This window comes from Cucurbita pepo, chromosome LG09, assembly GCF_002806865.2.
Source record: "Cucurbita pepo subsp. pepo cultivar mu-cu-16 chromosome LG09, ASM280686v2, whole genome shotgun sequence".
Lineage (NCBI taxonomy): Eukaryota > Viridiplantae > Streptophyta > Magnoliopsida > Cucurbitales > Cucurbitaceae > Cucurbita > Cucurbita pepo.
Window position 1 is genome coordinate 480,492 of NC_036646.1, and position 17,164 is coordinate 497,655.

The window sequence follows — 17,164 nt, forward strand, 5'->3', positions numbered from 1 at the left end:
CCAAACAAAACCTGCCCAAATGGGCCCAATGTGAGAACCCAGAGGGGTATTTCCGTAAATCGATATAGCTGCCACGTGTTTTTAAATTTGGGCGTTTAGGACTTGTACCTAAGGCTAAAAGGGTTTAAATCTTTTAATAAACGACCTTATCTCCAATTCTGTTTGTATTAGTGTACAAAATCCATGGCTATGCTGACTCAGAAAGGACTGAAGCTGTGTTCATGGTCGTTCTCTTAGCCATGGCCTCCAAAGTTTCGGCCGCCACATTCCCATTTTCTCCATCTTCCTCATCTTCTCTCGCTTCATCTTCCTTGCCCACGATACACTCCAGAAACCCTAAAATTCGTCTCTCCTTGTGTAATTTCCCACTGGGTCTCCGCCTTTTTTCTCCATGGAGCGGTTTAAAGCATCTGGGTATTTCAACCAGAGGAAAGTTCATCGGTATGAATGTTCTTTGTATTATTGATTCGATTTGTTCTCATATTTGTATGTATTAAGTGTTTATTGACTTTTTTCTTCATTTTTTTTTTAATGTTTTTTTGAAATGGATTTGTCGCAGAGAGGAGGAAGAGAATTCCGAAGGGGAAAGCAGTTTTTGCATCTTTGTTTGGGGTTGGAGCTCCTGAGGCATTGGTTATTGGGGTTGTGGCTCTCTTAGTTTTTGGTCCCAAGGGTCTTGCTGAGGTGAGTGGTTTGGATCATTTAGATGACATATAATTTGAAGATATTTGGCATCCTTAAATGTGTTTCTCTTGTTTATATATTATAGCTTGTGATAAAATTATGTACACAAATTATGGTTCATCTTGTTTAAGGTAATCTGTTTGGTTTTGAAGTTGTTGCTGTTGCTGTTGCTCAAAGTTGAACCCTAAACATAAAACCTGACTTACCTTAATACTCCAGTCTTTATTGTCATGAGCCACTGCGACATGAACCACTGTGTGATTAGTTAGTAGGTTTTATGGTTGTTGACGTCAAGGAAGTTAGCTTCTAATGTTATTGATAGGCCTCCGATTGTTAATGTACTTTCAAAAAAGCATGTGAGGGGAAGGGGTTAATCCCATGTATTGGGAGGGGTGGATGAGCTTGTTTGGTTTTGTTTGGCCCGGACTAGATGTTGTTTCTCGATGGAGGAGGAGCTGCTTTAGAGTTCTCTCTTTAGAGAAGGGCTGTCACAGCCCAAGCCCACCGCTAGCAGATATTGTCCTCTTTGGGCTTTCCCTTCAAGGGCTTCCCCTAAAAAACGCGTCTGATAGGGAGAGGTTTCTACACTCTTATAAGGAATATTTCGTTCCCCCCTTCAACCGATGTGGGATCTCACAATCCACTCCCCTTGGGGGCCCAATGTCCCACTAGTATACCGCCCAATGACGGACTCTGATACCATTTATAACAGTCAAAGTCCACTGCTAGTAGATATCGTTCTCTTTGGGTTTTTCCTTTAAGGACTTCCCCCAAGGTTTTAAAATGCATATGACAGGGAGAGATTTCCATACCCTTATAAGAAATGCTTCATTCCCCTCTCCAACCGACGTGAGATCTCAGAGTTGGTATAGTGGAACATATGCTATACTTCAAAACAAATTGAAATGCTGCACCCATTACTAGCAATACTTGATATGATTTTAAACATCTTGGTTAGAGGAGTACAGTGTCTGTTCATTTCTTCCCCCGAGGGACTTCTCCAGGTGGAACTACATAATGAAAAAGTGATGGCATAGGCTGCCTCATAGGTGTCCCTTGTGCTGAACTTTGTTTTTAAAAAACCTCAATATTAGTGGTTATCTGTGAGTATTGACCAAAATGGGAGAAGAACGCTGGGTTGGCTTTGGAGATCTCAAAAGACCCGGAAGGTCAATAAGTAGCTTGTTTATGTTTCCACAAGTTTATGTTTCCACAAGTTTTGAGACTGAAACTATATGAAATTAGAAGATTGAATGTTAATGTTATTCAGTAATTTGTTGTTATAAATCGAGATGGGCAATCTTTGTGAGACCCCACGTTAGTTAGAGAGGGGAACGAACTATTCCTTCTAAGGATGTGAAAACCTCTCCCTAGTAGACACATTTTAAAACTCGTGAGGCTGATAGCGATACATAATGGGCCAAAGCAGACAATATCTGCTAGTGGTGAGTTTGGGCTATTACAAATGATATCAGAGCTAGACACTGAGCAGCAAGGACGCTGGACTTCCAAGGGGTATAAATTGTGAGACCGCACATCGGTTGGAGTGGGGAACAAAACATTCCTTATAAGGGTGTGGAAACCTCTCCCTAGTAAACGCGTTTTAACAATCGTGAAGCTGACGGTGATGTGTAACGGGCTAAAGCAGACAATATCTGCAGTGGTGGGCTCGAGTTGTTACAAATGGTATCAGAGCCAGACACTAAGTTGTGTGCCAGCGAGGACGCTGGGTTCCCAAGGGAAGTAGATTATGAGATCCCACATCGGTTGGAGTGAGGAACGAAGCATTCCTTATAAGGGTGTGGAAACCTCTCCCTAGTACGCATCTAAAAATCGTGAGGCTGATGACGATACGTAATGGACCAAATCAAACAATGTCAACTTCGCCCACCCCAATGTCAACTTAGGGAGATTCTTGTGGAAAGAATGTAGTTTGACTTAACTTATTTTTATGCAGGTTGCTCGGAATCTAGGGAAGACCTTACGTGCATTTCAACCCACCATTAGAGAGCTTCAGGTTATATTTCGGTTTTTCGAGATTTTCCAGCATAACTTCTTGGAGACCTTATGAACGTAGTTTATTGCTCTTCATTGATCTATGTAGGATGTTTCTAGAGAATTCAAGACCACGCTTGAGCGAGAAATTGGTCTCGATGAAATTTCGAGTTCGGTTAACAGCCCATACAATTCTAGCAGATCCAATACCTTCTCAAATCCAGCTTCTGTTTCTAAAGCAGAAGATCCTGCTGCAGTAGCTGAACCCGGTGAGTGATTTGGTTATTTATCATCCATGTGCTTGTTTGTTAACAGTACTCTGTATTGTAACGAAAGGTTTCGAAGTTACATAGAAAGTCCTGCAGTTATATTCATCAGGAAGTGTCATAGATTATGGAACAGCCTCGCTGTCAGGCATCGTGTCTATGAACTGATATCGATTATGATATGATAATGAAAGCTTGTTTTCAAATGTAGAAATAGCTGATGAATCTCCATCAGCAAGCAAAGCATACAGCTCTGAAGAGTACCTAAAGCTTACAGAAGAGCAGCTGAAAGCTCAAGAACAGCTGAGAGTCCAAGCCAATCTTGCAGCAGAAAGCGAGAGTGGATCCCAAGAACAGCCTCAAGGTTGCTAAATTCAAATCACTTCATTTCCCTCCCTCCCTCGCTATCTCTCTGACGTATACGAACTTGTAACAGGAACTATCGGAGAACCGGCCACGATTACGCCTGGACCTCAAAATCTTGGAACAGGTAAAGCTGATGAATCTGCTGCCTCCGCTCCAAGACCTCAAAGTCCTGGAACCGAGACGTGAAGTTATTAGAATCGATTTTAGATCGACGAGAATTTGTAATTTCATCGATGTACTGGATTGATGTAGAAAATCTATTAGAATGATATTGTCAATGCCTTGAAACTTAAATCAGTTTCTAGACATTGGATATAATGATTTTGCTGGATTAGTAATGAGAATTCCCTCATGATATCAAACATATGTCATAGCTGCTGCTGCCACTCTTGAATTGCATTCAAAAGAGCATAATTTGGCACAAGATTACAGTGTTCAAGTTTAAGATTTGTCATGGGAGAAGTGTCATGCCCACTTTTGAACCATCCTTTGATTGCATCAGCTTCATATGTGAATCCATCTGCAGCAATGAGTGGATCTTTCATCATTTCCTGTAAAAACCAATCAAAAGTTAGGCATATTTCCTTCCTTTCGCTCTTTTCGGCACGATGCCAGGCATCGTTTGAATCCAATGAAGCATTACTTAGCACGAGTCTTACCTGAAAAATAGGACACGTGAAATGGGCAGGCACTCGAGAGTGTTGTTTCGAACCTGAAAACGATGCCGAGGCAATGGATCTCATAGGCTCCAAAACACTCCATAATTCCGAGACGAGGTCAGGCCGATCCGACTTTTCCTTCACACAGCATCTCAAAGCCACAAGAGCCAATTGTTCTGCTAGATCATGAGGCCAATCTCCAGCTGATGAGTCCAAAACGGCACCAATCTTATCATTTTCTAAAGCACATTTTACATCTTTTACAATTCCCGAAGCTGCTCTGCCAGTTAACATACGCAGAAAAGTAACACCAAGAGAGTAAACGTCTGATTCTGGAGTGAACCTTCCAATCTCAAGACATTCTCGTGGGATCAAGCGAGAGATGCCCAAGCCACCCAGTTTGGCAACAAAATTGGCATCAAGTAGGATTTTGCTTGGCTTTATATCTCCATGGACAATGCAAGGCTCATTGTAATGGAGAAATATAAGAGCCGAGCAGATATCAGCAGCAACCCGAATCCGTATCTGCCATGGAAGCGGGCGATATCGATCTTTGCACGATAGGTGCTCTTCCAAGCTGCCATTTTTCAAATTCTCATAGACTATCAACCTAGATTCTGGACATGCTCCAATAATTGTAACCAGGTTTGGATGCCTTACCCTACTCAAAACTTCAATCTGTTGCCCACCAATACAAAATCCAAGAAAGTACATTATCGAACGCTTCAAGCTTTCGAAAATTAAGCTTATAAATAAGATTTACCTCGTATTGGAACGTCGATTGTGAATGAGAACCGTACGAAGGCAACATTTTTAGAGCAACGTCCACGTGGCGAAGGTGGCCTTTATAAACACTACCATGTCTTCCCTCACCAATCTTCCAGGAAGGGTCAAAGTTTCTGGTGGCTTCAATTATCTCCATGAATGAGAATGTAGGCATTTCTACGCTGTGAAAACATGTAGGTTCCATTTTAAGCATGTTCTTCAGCAGTCTAAGCTTGTTCTTTGCTTCTTCATGTTCTATCTGCAACTTATCTCGTTTTTCCCTGAAGCTTACCAAGAGGTCAACAGCATCAAACATTTTCTTCTCCAACTCCTTCACTTCACAACGGTACTCTGAAGCTTTTCTTTCAAGAAATAATTTCTGCTCTTCGACGTCGTATAGTTCTTTCGAGAGCTTGTCACGCTTTTTGTTCATCTGTTCTGCTAGTTTTTTACCTGTCTCTAAAATTTCTTCCATCTTTTTTCTTTTTTTTACCTCCTCCACACATGAGCTTTCTAATGAAATAACCTGTAAGATGATATAAAAAGAAAATCCTTTATAAAAATCACTGTAACGGTCATGCCTACCGCTAACAGATATTGTCTGCTTTGGCCTATTACGCATCGCCGTCAGCCTCACGGTTTTTAAAACGCATCTATTAAGGAGAGGTTTCCACACCCTTATAAAGGGTGCTTCATTCCCCTCTCCAACTAATGTGGGATCTCAAAATCCATTCTCCTTGAGGGCCTAGCGTCCTCGCTGGCACACTGCATGGTGTCTAGCTCTGATACCATTTGTACCAGCCCAAACACACCGCTAGTAGATATTGTCCGCTTTGGCCCGTTACGTATCACTATCAGTCTCACGGTTTTTAAAATGTGTCTATTAAGGAAAGGTTTCCACACCCTTGTAAAGGATATTTCGTTCCACTCTCCAACTAATGTGGGATCTCACAATCCACCCTCCTTGGGGCCCAGTGTCCTCGCTGGTACACTGCCCGATGTCTACCTCTGATACCATTTGTAACAGCCAAAACACACCGCTAGCAGATATTATCAATTTTAGCCCGTTACGTATCGCCGTCAGCTTCACGGTTTTAAAACGCGTCTATTAGGGAGAGGTTTCCACACCCTTATAAATGATGCTTCATTCCCCTCTCCAACTAACGTGGGATCTCACAGTTACATTGGTAGAAAGTAGGCATAAAACAAAGAAACTTATACGTGGAAGTAGTGTTTATAACCTTATTTTTGAAAAACCAAATGATCATCAAACGGGGCCAAAGCTTTCTAATCCACGTGCCCATGTAGGTTGAAACTACTAAATCTTGCATATGATACAAACACTACTTCTGTCAAGCTTAACTACCCTACTATCAGTCAAGACCTATAAAAACTAATGTTTCTTTCAAAAAATTAATACTACTTCAGGCAACAATCAGAAAATACCTTGAGGGGATAGCTTTTGCTCACCTCATTCCTTAACAATAGTCTTGTTCTTGAAGTACCAATGGCTTCATTATTGGAATGTTTTGGATCCACCAGACCTTGAGATCTATCAGATGCATACTCCTTTTGTTGAGCATCTACAAAGTCCTGTAACAATGTGATTATGCTATCTCCTTTATTGGAAACCAATAGAGCACATGAAGAAATACTCAACAAACCAGTCTTAGATGGTTAGATTGGTCCAGTCCTATTTCCGAAGTTTGCAGCAGTGATGGATTGAATCTTCCCATTCCGCCCTCCCTGTTTTAATAGGAATCTTTTTAGGTAACGATAAACGAATAATACATGCAGTCAATCGAAGAAAGAGTAGAATAAACAAAAATAATATTCATGTAACCGCCCAAGCCCACTGCTAGTAGATATTGTTCTCTTTGGGCTTTTCCTTTTGGGTTTTCTCTCACGCAAGGTCTTATGTTAGGGAAAAGTTTCCACACCCTTATAAAGAATGATTCGTTCTCCTCTCCAACCAATGTGGGATCTCACAATCTACCCCCTTAGGAGCCCAACGTCCTCATTGACACACCGCTCGGTGCATGGCTCTGATACCATTTGTAACAACCCAAGCCCACCGCTAGTAGATATTGTCTTCTCTAGGCTTTTCCTTCCGGACTTCCCCTTTGTCTTTTCTAGGCTTTCCCTTCTGGGCTTCCCCTCAAGGTTTCAAAATGCGTCATGTTAAGGAGAAGTTTCCACACCCTTATAAAGAATGCTTCGTTCCCCTTGGGGGCCCAGTGTCATCGCTGGTGCCTGGCTCTGATACCATTTGTAACAACCCAATCCCACCGCTAGCCAATGTTGTCTTCTCTAGACTTTCTCTTTCGGGCTTCCCCTCAAGGTTTTAAAATGCGTCTATTAGGGAGAGGTTTCCACACTCTTAAAAAGTCCCCTCTCCAACCAACATAGGATCTCACAATCCATCCCTCTTGAGGGTCCAGTGTCCTCGCTAACACACCGCCCGGTGCTTGGCTCTGATACCATTTGTAACAGCCCAAGCCCATCACTAGAAAATATTGTCTTCTCTAGGCTTTCCCTTCTAGGTTTCCCCTTAAGGTTTTAAAATGTGTCTGTTAGGGAAAGCACCTTTATAAAGAATGCTTTGTTCCCGTCTTCAACCAATGTGGGATCTCACAATCCACCCCCCTTAAGGGCCCAGCGTCCTCGCTGGCACACCGCCCGATTTCTGGCTCTAATACCATTTGTAACGGTCCAAGCCCACAGCTAACAGATAGTGTCTCTCTAGACTTTCCCTTCTGGGCTTCTCCTCAAGGTTTCAAAATGTGTCTGTTAGGGAGAGGTTTCCACACTCTTATAAAGAATGCTTCGTTCCACTCTCCAACCAACGTGGGATCTCACAAGTTTGACATTTAATAAACATGGAAGCCATCGAAGTGTCACGACGGATATAAAATTAAGTATAAAGAGCATTCTCCATCCTTGAAATCAAAACCAATTCAAATTCTAAAACATCAAAGTACCTTGAGAATATAAGGCGCCCTCTGCAGACAAGCCATATGTGGCAGCAAATGGGTGCTTGTTGGCATACATAGAAAGCTTTCTTGGACGTCCTAACAATGTAATTAGGCAAGTAACTGTAAATTTACACTCCAAAGTCCCTGAAGTGTATTCTATGCAATGTAATAACGTAAATGATGCATACTTGAGATTGTATCTTTCTGCGTCTAAACCCATGACTAGCCATTTAATACTGTACTGAGCAATAATTTCAACAATCCCTTTCTCAACGCAGTTCGTCTCGGTCCATACTTTTCGCGCTTGTACCTACAAATTAAGTCAATTCATTGATTTGAGTAACACCCAATAAAACGCTTTTCATTGATCAGTATGGGGATTGAAATGGTACCCCCAGTTTGGCAAGAATGAAAACATATTGATTAAGAAGTTCTAAAGGCTTTTGCCTTTCAGGTTCATCAAATGCCTTTGCTACATGTTCTTTTGGTGTATTGGAAGACGGCTCTTCATTTTCTGCATGTAAGGATAACATTTTATGAGACCATATATGATATACATAAGCTAAGCTGCTATAAAACTCATCATACTAACTTCCAGACAGATAACGTTATAAAAAAACAAAAAGGTCGCGAATCGACCGAAGCAGTTTTCGACTACTCGAAACAAATAGAAAACGAAGCAGAACATGATCAAAGTGAAGTAACATAAATGAAATTGCAAAGAATCAGAACTCACTCTGAGGAACAACAAGAAGGGCAGGCTGATGAACGTGAAGCACACAAAATTTCTTCCCAGCGAAGTTCTGCACAGCCCAAATCAGAGTCGTTTCGGAGTCGTGGACATCCGTTCCCACCGCAACAAATATAGTGTGTTCGACGTCGAATTGCAGCGGCTGTCCAATCTCGTCGGCAGCGGCCATGAGGAGGAAGCTATGAATTAGCGGCCACAGGGAAGGCGGAGACAGAACCGATCAGGAAGTAGCTAGAGACGACTTTCCAAAGTCGCCCCTAATCAACGGCTTGCTTCCCTTGGAATACCGACGCGACATAGATTCTTTTGTAGCTCAACAACATCCCACTTTAGTTTGACGTGGATTCCTTATGTTGGAGGATTTTTTGTCCACAGATAAATGAGATTTAATGTTTTTTTAGTAAAAAAAAATTATATATTTTTTTAATAATTAATTTGATAAAAGAAAAGACTTGATGTCTATTCTTATACTCCCGTTATCAGCCCTCAAATAATTGTTAAATAATTTCAAAGGATAATTAAAAAAAAAAAAAAAAAAAAAAAAAAAAAAAAAAAAANTTTTTTTTTTCTTCATGAGTTCCAACAAGTTCTCTAGAATCTCTACTTTTTAGTCTCTCAGCTTAGTTCGTCTCCTTCAAGACGAGCACAAGGAAATCGGTCGGGAATCCGGCAATTGTGGAGAATCTTTGAAATTACTACCATTTTTGTGGAACCAAATAAAGGGTTATCAGAGGCTATTAAAAAAAAGGGTGCATTCCTTGTAAGAAGCTAATGGCAATTATATCAAAAGAGAAACAAATGGCCGCAAGTTTCCTTCAAAAAAGAAGACTTAAAAGTTCTAATACATGCCATCATAACTCATCTAACATAAGGATTAGGAATCCATTGAAGATTTTGGATAACAAACATAACAATCTAAAACCATGTTTCTAACAATATGGGAATTTGAAGCTTCAAAATTAACCACACGCGTTTCATTGTTTCATTTCTTCTTCTCACCGCCTCCACCAGCTCTGTTTCAAGAAGGAAGATCAAAGAATCAAGTTATATTACGAGGAAGCAATTCAATCATAGTTAGAGAAATTGAAAGACTTGTATAAGTACCTCATCTTGCGGAGAACGCTGGACATCTCCTCTCTCTTCTTCTTAGCTCTCTTGTGAGTTCCCAACTTTCTCTTGGCCACTTTTAGTGCTCTCTTGTCCTTTCCAACTTTAAGAAGCTCAGTGATTCTCTTCTCATATGGTGCAAAACCAGCAACTTCCCGGATCAAACTCCTCACAAAGAGAACTCTCTTGCTGCTTTTCTATGGTATCAATCAAATTCATGTCAAAATTAATCATTAATGTCAATTACTTCTAGCTATCAACAGCTAAAATAACATTGAAGCAAAAACATTCCAAAACAAACAAGCTTAAATTTGTATGATATGAAAACAGAGTAATTATATGCATATGGCTCAAAAGCGTCTCAATGAGAATTCTTGTACTATTTATAAACATTAACGATCTAATTGGGCACAAACAAACATTAAGCATTACCGTCAATAAGAACTTTTGAAGGGTAACAGTCGGAAAATCATTTAAGGAAACTAATAACGGACCAAAACTAGTAGGTTTCAGTTCATGCTTCCAATTCACAAACAATCAAATGTATGATCAAGACCTATCCCCTTGCATTTGAGCTAAGTAAATAACATGAATTTATAATATACATAAGATTACAAATATCTCAATAAATCAACACTCCCAAGTTTCATTTTGTCTAAGGCAATCCCTGGTTGTAGCCATCACTAAAATCCCCAAAAAGAACATGAACTAGATAAAATTATAAAAACGGAATAGTTTGAAGAGCATATAAGATAACGCAATGTACACCCTAGATTGAGTTAGTGCATAATTAACTCACTCCTTTACGATCAGAGGGGCGCGGGGCCAGCTCTTTCTTTGTAACAATGTGCCCTTTGTTAAGTCCCACGAAGAGACCAGTATTCGGCTGCTTCGGAGCCATTGCCTGTTCAAAAAAATAAAGAACAAAAATACATTCACAAATAAAGTTGACACTCTTGAACGAAATCAATATCCTAGAATCAAAATCTAGAGCAAACAACCCATCTGAGAAATATTGTGTTCAATTATCGTATAAGAGAGAGAAAAAAAGGGTTCGTACCTTCTCGGACGGAGTAAAACCAAGTGATCGGAGGCAAGCGAAGCTGAAGGATTAGGGTTTCAGAAGCTTTGCTTTATAAGGAGATATTGACGAGTGCTGGGTCTCTAAAGGATCTTTTGGGCTTTCTTCCTTAATATTATATTGCTATATTGGGCTTTCTCCAGTAAATCTTATTGAGCTTTCTCCAGCAAACGTTACTGGTCTTTCTCCAGTAAACACTAATGGGCTTTCCCCAGTAAACACTAATGGGCTTTCCCCAGTAAACACTAATGGGCTTTCCCCAGTAAACACTAATGGGCTTTCCCCAGTAAACACTAATGGGCTTTCCCCAGTAAACACTAATGGGCTTTCCCCAGTAAACACTAATGGGCTTTCCCCAGTAAACACTAATGGGCTTTCCCCAGTAAACACTAATGGGCTTTCCCCAGTAAACACTAATGGGCTTTCCCCAGTAAACACTAATGGGCTTTCCCCAGTAAACACTAATGGGCTTTCCCCAGTAAACACTAATGGGCTTTCCCCAGTAAACACTAATGGGCTTTCCCCAGTAAACACTAATGGGCTTTCCCCAGTAAATTGGGCTTTCCCTAGTAATTAATATTGGGCTTTCTCCAGTAAACGTTATTGGGCTTTCACTTCGGGAAACGATATGGGCTTTCTCCTGTAAATCTTATCGAGCTTTCTCCAGTAAATGTTATTGGGCCTTCCTTGTTGGGCTTTATCCAATAAATATGATTGGGCTTTCTCTAGTAATATATAGTGGGCTTTCTCCTGTAAATCTTATCGGGCTTTCTTTAGTAAATGATATTGGGCCTTCTTCATTGGGCATTATCCAATAAATATTATTGGGCTTTCTATAGTAATTATTATTGGGCTTTCACTTCGGTAACGATATGCGCTTTCTCCTGTAAATCTTATCGGGCTTTTCTCCAGTAAATGTTATTGGGCCTTGTTTATTGGGCCTTATCCAATAAATATTATTGGGCTTTCTCCAGTTTGATTTAGTTCAATTCATTAAAAATGTAAAATGAAATAATAATAAATAAATAAATAAAACGATGAACAAAATGGAACCGATTATCCTGTTTTAGATTGTGGCTGTGGGTAGAAATAGATTGAAGTTTCCATTATAGAAAGTAGGTTAGCAAAATTTTGAAATTTGAACGCCAACTTTATTTGAGAATTACAGTACATAATCATTACTCACCTGCTCCATCGCTTGTTTCTTAACCGTACGATGTTCTGAACTTTTGGGAAATTTTCTCTACTCCTTCCCTACAATCTCCCACAACTCGCTTAGCTCCCTCCTTCAGGGCCAACCCCATCTCTGCACTGCTCTGTTGCAGTTCAGTGGCCGATCTACTTGCCCTTGCGATGCCCACATTCTTTACATCTTCAGCCTTCTCACCAGCATTCCGGACCCATTGTCTCAAGTTTGATATCAGCACAGCTATCTTCTGGATGATCATCTCAATTATGTCTTTGGATTTCCCTCTTACTTCTCTACCCATTCCTTTAAGCTTGTCCATTAAGTTCTCGGCCCTATCAACCGTTTCCTCCACTGCAAACTGTTTGCTGGAATCGAGCCAAGTATCTCCAGCAGATTCCTCTTCCCGGAGATCGCTGTCGACGACTACTTTGATGCCCTGCTTTTCCCAGCGATCTCTTGCCTCCTCTAGTGCTTTTGCTTGTTCTCTTGCTCTTTTTGCTTCTTCCTCCGCCCAAGATCTGCGTCAAAGTTAAATTGAAGGCAGAAAAATGCATTAAATTCCACAAGAACGCACACAAAACTGCTTTGTCAATCAATGAAAATGACACCGTGTATATGTCTTGTAACCACCCAAACCCACCGCTAGCAGATATTGTCTTTTTAGGTTTCCCCTCAAGGTTTTAAAACGTTATGAGTAGGTTTCCACACCCTTATAAAGAATTGTTTTGTTCCACTCTCCAACTGATGTGGGATCTCACAATCCACCCCCTTCGGAGCCCAGCGTCCTCATTGGCACACCGCCTAGTGTCTACCCCCCTTTTGGGCTCAGCCTCCTTGTTGACATATCAGCTCTGATACCAATTGTAACGGTCCAACTGATGTGGGCCGTTACGTGTCTTATCTAGTCGAGCTAGCTCAAGTTAGCCTTTTTTTCTTATTTCTTATTATTTAACTATTCCTTTATAAACACAGCTCAATTCAATGAAATATTTCATGTTCAGTGTCAGCCTCATACAAAAAAAGAGTTGCAAAACCATACCTGGCCATGGACAACGCCTTTCTCTCAACCTCAAGCTCATATTGCAAGCGGGAAATCTCCTGATTTTCAATTTCAGCTTCTTTCCTGAGTTTGTTGATTCTTTCCTTTTCATAAGATACCTCTACTTTATTACTCATCAGGCCTTGCAACTGCTCCTCCAACTCATTTCTTAACCTCGAAAGAACCTCCATTTCCGATTCAATAGCAGCACGTTCCTTCATCAAGGCGATATTATCTCTCTCTCTTTCGTATCTTAATCTTTCCAATTCTTGCTTTGCCTCTTCTGCCATTTTCTCCACAGCGTCAGCCTTTTCCCTTTCGATCGAGAGTTCTTTCTCGAAGCTGGCGTTAATATCTTTCTCAACTTGAGCTACCAAAGCACTGTGTGCAGCCACAGCGTTTTCCGCCATTGACTCGGCTTCAATCCTTGCAAGCTCCTCGCTTACAATATCAGAAGCCTCGCCGATTGCAAGAGCAATGGCAGCTTGTGCTTTTGTTACAGGCTTATCCGGCTGGAATAGCCTTGTGTATCCTTTAAGAAGCAAAGTTGATTTTAAAATTGGAAGGGAATTTTGAAAGGGAAAAAAAAAACACGAATTGCTATTATATGTACGCACCAAATGCAAGAGCGATTATTCCATGTTCGCCTACAGAAAGATCGGCAACTAGCGCAGGACAAGCATCTGGATGGATCTTATCGGTATCGATAAACCCAGAAACTTGGTGGAGTGTCTGCATTTTAGTCGAGCCAAAGTTCGGTAAAGATGGTAATTTGTAAACACAAAATTCTAAATGTGGAAAACAAAAGGTCAAGTTTCAAATAATTTGACCTTCCTATCTGCCTCAGGTAGCTGTCTTTTTTCTAGGGCCATCTTCCAACTCACAAGATCTTGACGTGATAGCGGGCTGCAGTTTTGGACAATAAATGGCAGAGGCGAGTTAGTTCATCTTACAGTTGATGAGAAATAACCCAAAATCAGTAATTGTAAAGGTTCTCAGTAGACTTGTTACGTATCGCTATCAGCTTCACGATTTTAAAATGTGTCTACTAAGGAGAGGTTTCCACACCCTTACAAGGAATATTTCGTTCTCCTCTCCAACCGACGTAGAATCTCACAATTCATCCCTCTTGGGGACCCAGTGTCCTCACTAGCACACCACCCGGTGTCTGGCTCTAATACCATTTGTAACAGCTCAAATCCACCACTAGCAGATATTGTCCGCTTTGGCCCATTACGTATCCCCATCAGCTTCACGGTTTTAAAACGTGTCTACTAGGGAGAGGTTTCCACACCCTTATAAGGAATGCTTTGTTCCCCTCTCCAACTGATGTAGAATTTCACAATCCACCCCCCACACCGCCCAGTGTCTAGCTCTGATACCATTTGTAACAGCCCAAGCCCACCGCTAACAGATATTATTCGCATTGGCCCGTTACGTATCACCATCAGCCTACGGTTTTAAAACGCGTCTATTAGGGAGAGGTTTCCATATTCTTATAATAAATGTTTCGTTCCCCTTTCCAACCAATGTGAAATCTCACAAGAATAAAAGGATTTGATCCGTCCTTTTAAATGTCAAATTACATCGGGTGATTTGATATATCTAATCAATAACCGGAAAGATTCATAATGTTGATGGAAATCAAAAGAATAATGCAAACCAAAACGAACAAAAGACAATAACCTTTCGGGAGAGAAATAAAAAGGACCCTCGTCGTCGTCCAATGAAGAAAGAATATCATGTCTCGAAAGCTTGCTCGAAATCAGTCCAGCTTCAGCCAAACCTGAAACATACAGATGCATTAGAAGGTAGAACAGAAAAGCTCATATCCCAAAACTCCAATATCCTACTGACCTTGAATAGATGCAAAATCAGGATCTTCAGGAGTAATATCATCAAAAGCAAGCTCGGTAACATTCTCTATATACATTGCTGGGTATACTTTAGATGCTGTGTTCCTATGATTATAACAATTCATCGGACCATCAGATTCCTAAAGTCTAAATCCTTCAGTCAACTAAATCCGCAATCATAATTACCTTGAAAGCGCACAGCTTGCAGACACTAGCCAACGAGCATATTCCCGACGAGTACATAGACCACTCGGCTCAACTTCAGACTCAATCACCTGAAGAATTTACAATATTTAGGACAAGATCAATCCAACAAAATGAACATTCCGATGCACGTGCATTTGGAACGGCATCACGAAGTACCTTTAAAACTTGCAGTGCTGCCAACGCCTGCCCCTGAACCTGATCCACAACTGCAGGAACTAGAACCTTGCCAGGAAGTGTCTTAACAGCTGCAGAAACCAGAGGAGCAGGAACACCTGCAGAAGAAAATAAATTCCCTTGTAGTTCCGGTTCGGCAGCAGAACTATTCACGGTTGTTTCATGATTTTGTTCTTGATCATCTGCCAGTGGATAAGCTGTGACGGAGACAAACGCAGCTTCGGACAATCCTCTTCCTATTTGCTGTTCTATGGTTGATCCAGTTTCCTCAGATAAGAGCTGTTCGGTTTTGCCAGGGTTCAGAACTCCTTCCAGTGATTCGGTCACGGTCTCTTCGTCAACTAATCCCAATTCATGCAATGAAGAATCGTCGATTCCATTTACAGGAGGATCAGCTGTCTCATCCTGGTAGCCAGAATTATAATTTGATGAACTATCATCATAGACTGGAAACTTTTCAGAGCTGAAATCATACTTCGTTTCAGGCGAGTTATCCGGTTCATCATTCATTTCAGGTTCAGAAGTTAACACTTCTGTACCAGAATTTACATCTTTAAAACCAGAATCAACGTCCGAATCGATCTCAGAACTTCCATAAGCGACCGACGTAACAGCTAACAAGGAATCAGATTGGATATCTTCTTGCAAGAAAGCAACATTATTGACATTATCATTATTAGATGAAGATTCAACATCATTTCCTGATAACTCCTCGACAACAGCAACATCACCAACTCGATTTTTGTTGAGAGCTTCATCATTTTCTGTATATGAAGAAAATTCCTCATGATTAACATCATCTGCATTGACACTGTTATCTTCTTTTTGATCTTCACCAAGCTTATCATTTCCAGAATCAGAGTCCAACAATAATTGTTGGTGCGTACTTAAGGCCTCCATTTGTGCCTTTTGTCCTATACGTATATACATATTTGTTCATCAATCAGATAAGAACAGCTCAAAAAGAACAAAAAAGAAAAGCATTCTTGAAGAAAACAACTCACTGGAACAATTCTGCTTGTTTATTGACCATGCTGCAAAGGTGATTCCAGAGACAAGGATGAATCCAGTAATTCCAATCCCCACCAACCCTGAAAGAAACTACTTCAAAACCATTAATCAAAATTTCAAAACGAAAATGTTTAAATTGTTGGCCCTAAACAACACCAAAACAACAAAAGGACCACATTAACATCAAGAAATTGCAGCCCAATAATTAAAATTTGGGGGGGAAAACCAAGATAAGTAGTACCTGCCAACCAATTCTTTCTCCGCAAGTTCAAATCCTCCTCGCCGGAATCCGACTCCGACCACCCGGAGAATCCATCAGCCTTGGAATCCGATCCAGCAAAACAAATTTCATTCCGACGCAGTCCATTTGTCCGCGCGATTTTCGCGCTATTATGAACAATAGGGCGGGAAATCACCCGGAGGCGAGGATCCAACTTCCGCACTGTGGCGCGAACAGGAAGGAAAGGGAATTTGGGGGAATTCTTGCAATTGAGAGCGAGACGAAGCTGGAGAGAGTTGGGCGAACATGTGGAAGGAGTGGAAGCCATGAAAAGACCTACTCCAAACGGAGATTGAGTAATTTACTGTAAATTGGGGAAGATTGGATTGAGGAAGATAATTCAAGCTTGAATTTGTAAAAAAAAAAAAGGAATTGAATGAGAAAAAGGTGTAGGGATTTTGGTGGATAAAAGGGCGGAAGAAAAGGGAGTCTTTTTACTTATCTCTCTATCCGAACCAAGAAGATGTTTGTTTGTTTGTTTATTTGATTTCCCGTCTTGTCTGTCGTCACTTCCATGTTTCAATAAGGTAACTCCAACAACACAATTTCACTTTTTTAAAAACTTTTTTAAATGTTAAAAATTGTTTTTTAAAATATAATATAATTTTGACAAACCATTGAGTATAAATATTTTTATTAATTTAGCTAACTAGTTAAAAGGGAAATGGATTTCTTTTTTCATTCATTTAATTCTATATTTAAGTAAGAAATTTGAATATGTTGGCTAAAAATATTTAAATTTATTCCACAAAAATAAAT

General features: G+C 40.5%; 4 protein-coding genes across 5 annotated transcripts; 1 reads left to right on the top strand and 3 right to left on the bottom strand.

Moving 5' to 3' along the window:
- Positions 1-151: 151 nt before the first annotated feature.
- On the top strand, positions 152-3,677 carry LOC111801953 (sec-independent protein translocase protein TATB, chloroplastic). Its single transcript, XM_023686201.1, has 6 exons — positions 152-441; positions 560-684; positions 2,642-2,701; positions 2,789-2,948; positions 3,157-3,309; positions 3,382-3,677. The coding sequence occupies exons 1-6, from the start codon at positions 222-224 to the stop codon at positions 3,495-3,497; spliced, it is 834 nt and encodes a 277-aa protein (XP_023541969.1). The 5' UTR covers positions 152-221; the 3' UTR covers positions 3,498-3,677.
- LOC111801952 (U-box domain-containing protein 32) lies at positions 3,555-8,773 on the bottom strand. The gene is made up of 9 exons (XM_023686199.1): positions 8,447-8,773; positions 8,103-8,224; positions 7,899-8,020; positions 7,717-7,806; positions 6,400-6,481; positions 6,206-6,328; positions 4,734-5,261; positions 3,971-4,648; positions 3,555-3,862 (listed from the first exon to the last, which is right to left on the bottom strand). The coding sequence occupies exons 1-9, from the start codon at positions 8,628-8,630 to the stop codon at positions 3,680-3,682; spliced, it is 2,112 nt and encodes a 703-aa protein (XP_023541967.1). The 5' UTR covers positions 8,631-8,773; the 3' UTR covers positions 3,555-3,679.
- A 442-nt stretch (positions 8,774-9,215) lies between these two features.
- LOC111801413 (60S ribosomal protein L36-2-like) lies at positions 9,216-10,745 on the bottom strand. Its single transcript, XM_023685407.1, has 4 exons — positions 10,629-10,745; positions 10,368-10,472; positions 9,566-9,765; positions 9,216-9,474 (listed from the first exon to the last, which is right to left on the bottom strand). The coding sequence occupies exons 2-4, from the start codon at positions 10,467-10,469 to the stop codon at positions 9,444-9,446; spliced, it is 333 nt and encodes a 110-aa protein (XP_023541175.1). The 5' UTR covers positions 10,470-10,472; positions 10,629-10,745; the 3' UTR covers positions 9,216-9,443.
- Positions 10,746-11,687: 942 nt separating this feature from the next.
- Positions 11,688-16,865, bottom strand: LOC111801768. 2 transcript variants are annotated; one of them, XM_023685915.1, is made up of 10 exons: positions 16,367-16,865; positions 16,119-16,205; positions 15,097-16,028; positions 14,920-15,008; positions 14,735-14,838; positions 14,564-14,663; positions 13,708-13,783; positions 13,495-13,609; positions 12,878-13,409; positions 11,688-12,356 (listed from the first exon to the last, which is right to left on the bottom strand). In XM_023685915.1, exons 1-10 carry the CDS (start codon positions 16,671-16,673, stop codon positions 11,855-11,857), a joined length of 2,844 nt encoding a protein of 947 aa, XP_023541683.1. In that variant the 5' UTR covers positions 16,674-16,865; the 3' UTR covers positions 11,688-11,854. The 2 variants fall into 2 exon arrangements, with proteins under 2 accessions (XP_023541683.1, XP_023541684.1); XM_023685916.1 differs by having other exon boundaries at positions 16,119-16,215; positions 16,367-16,457.
- Positions 16,866-17,164: the final 299 nt, after the last annotated feature.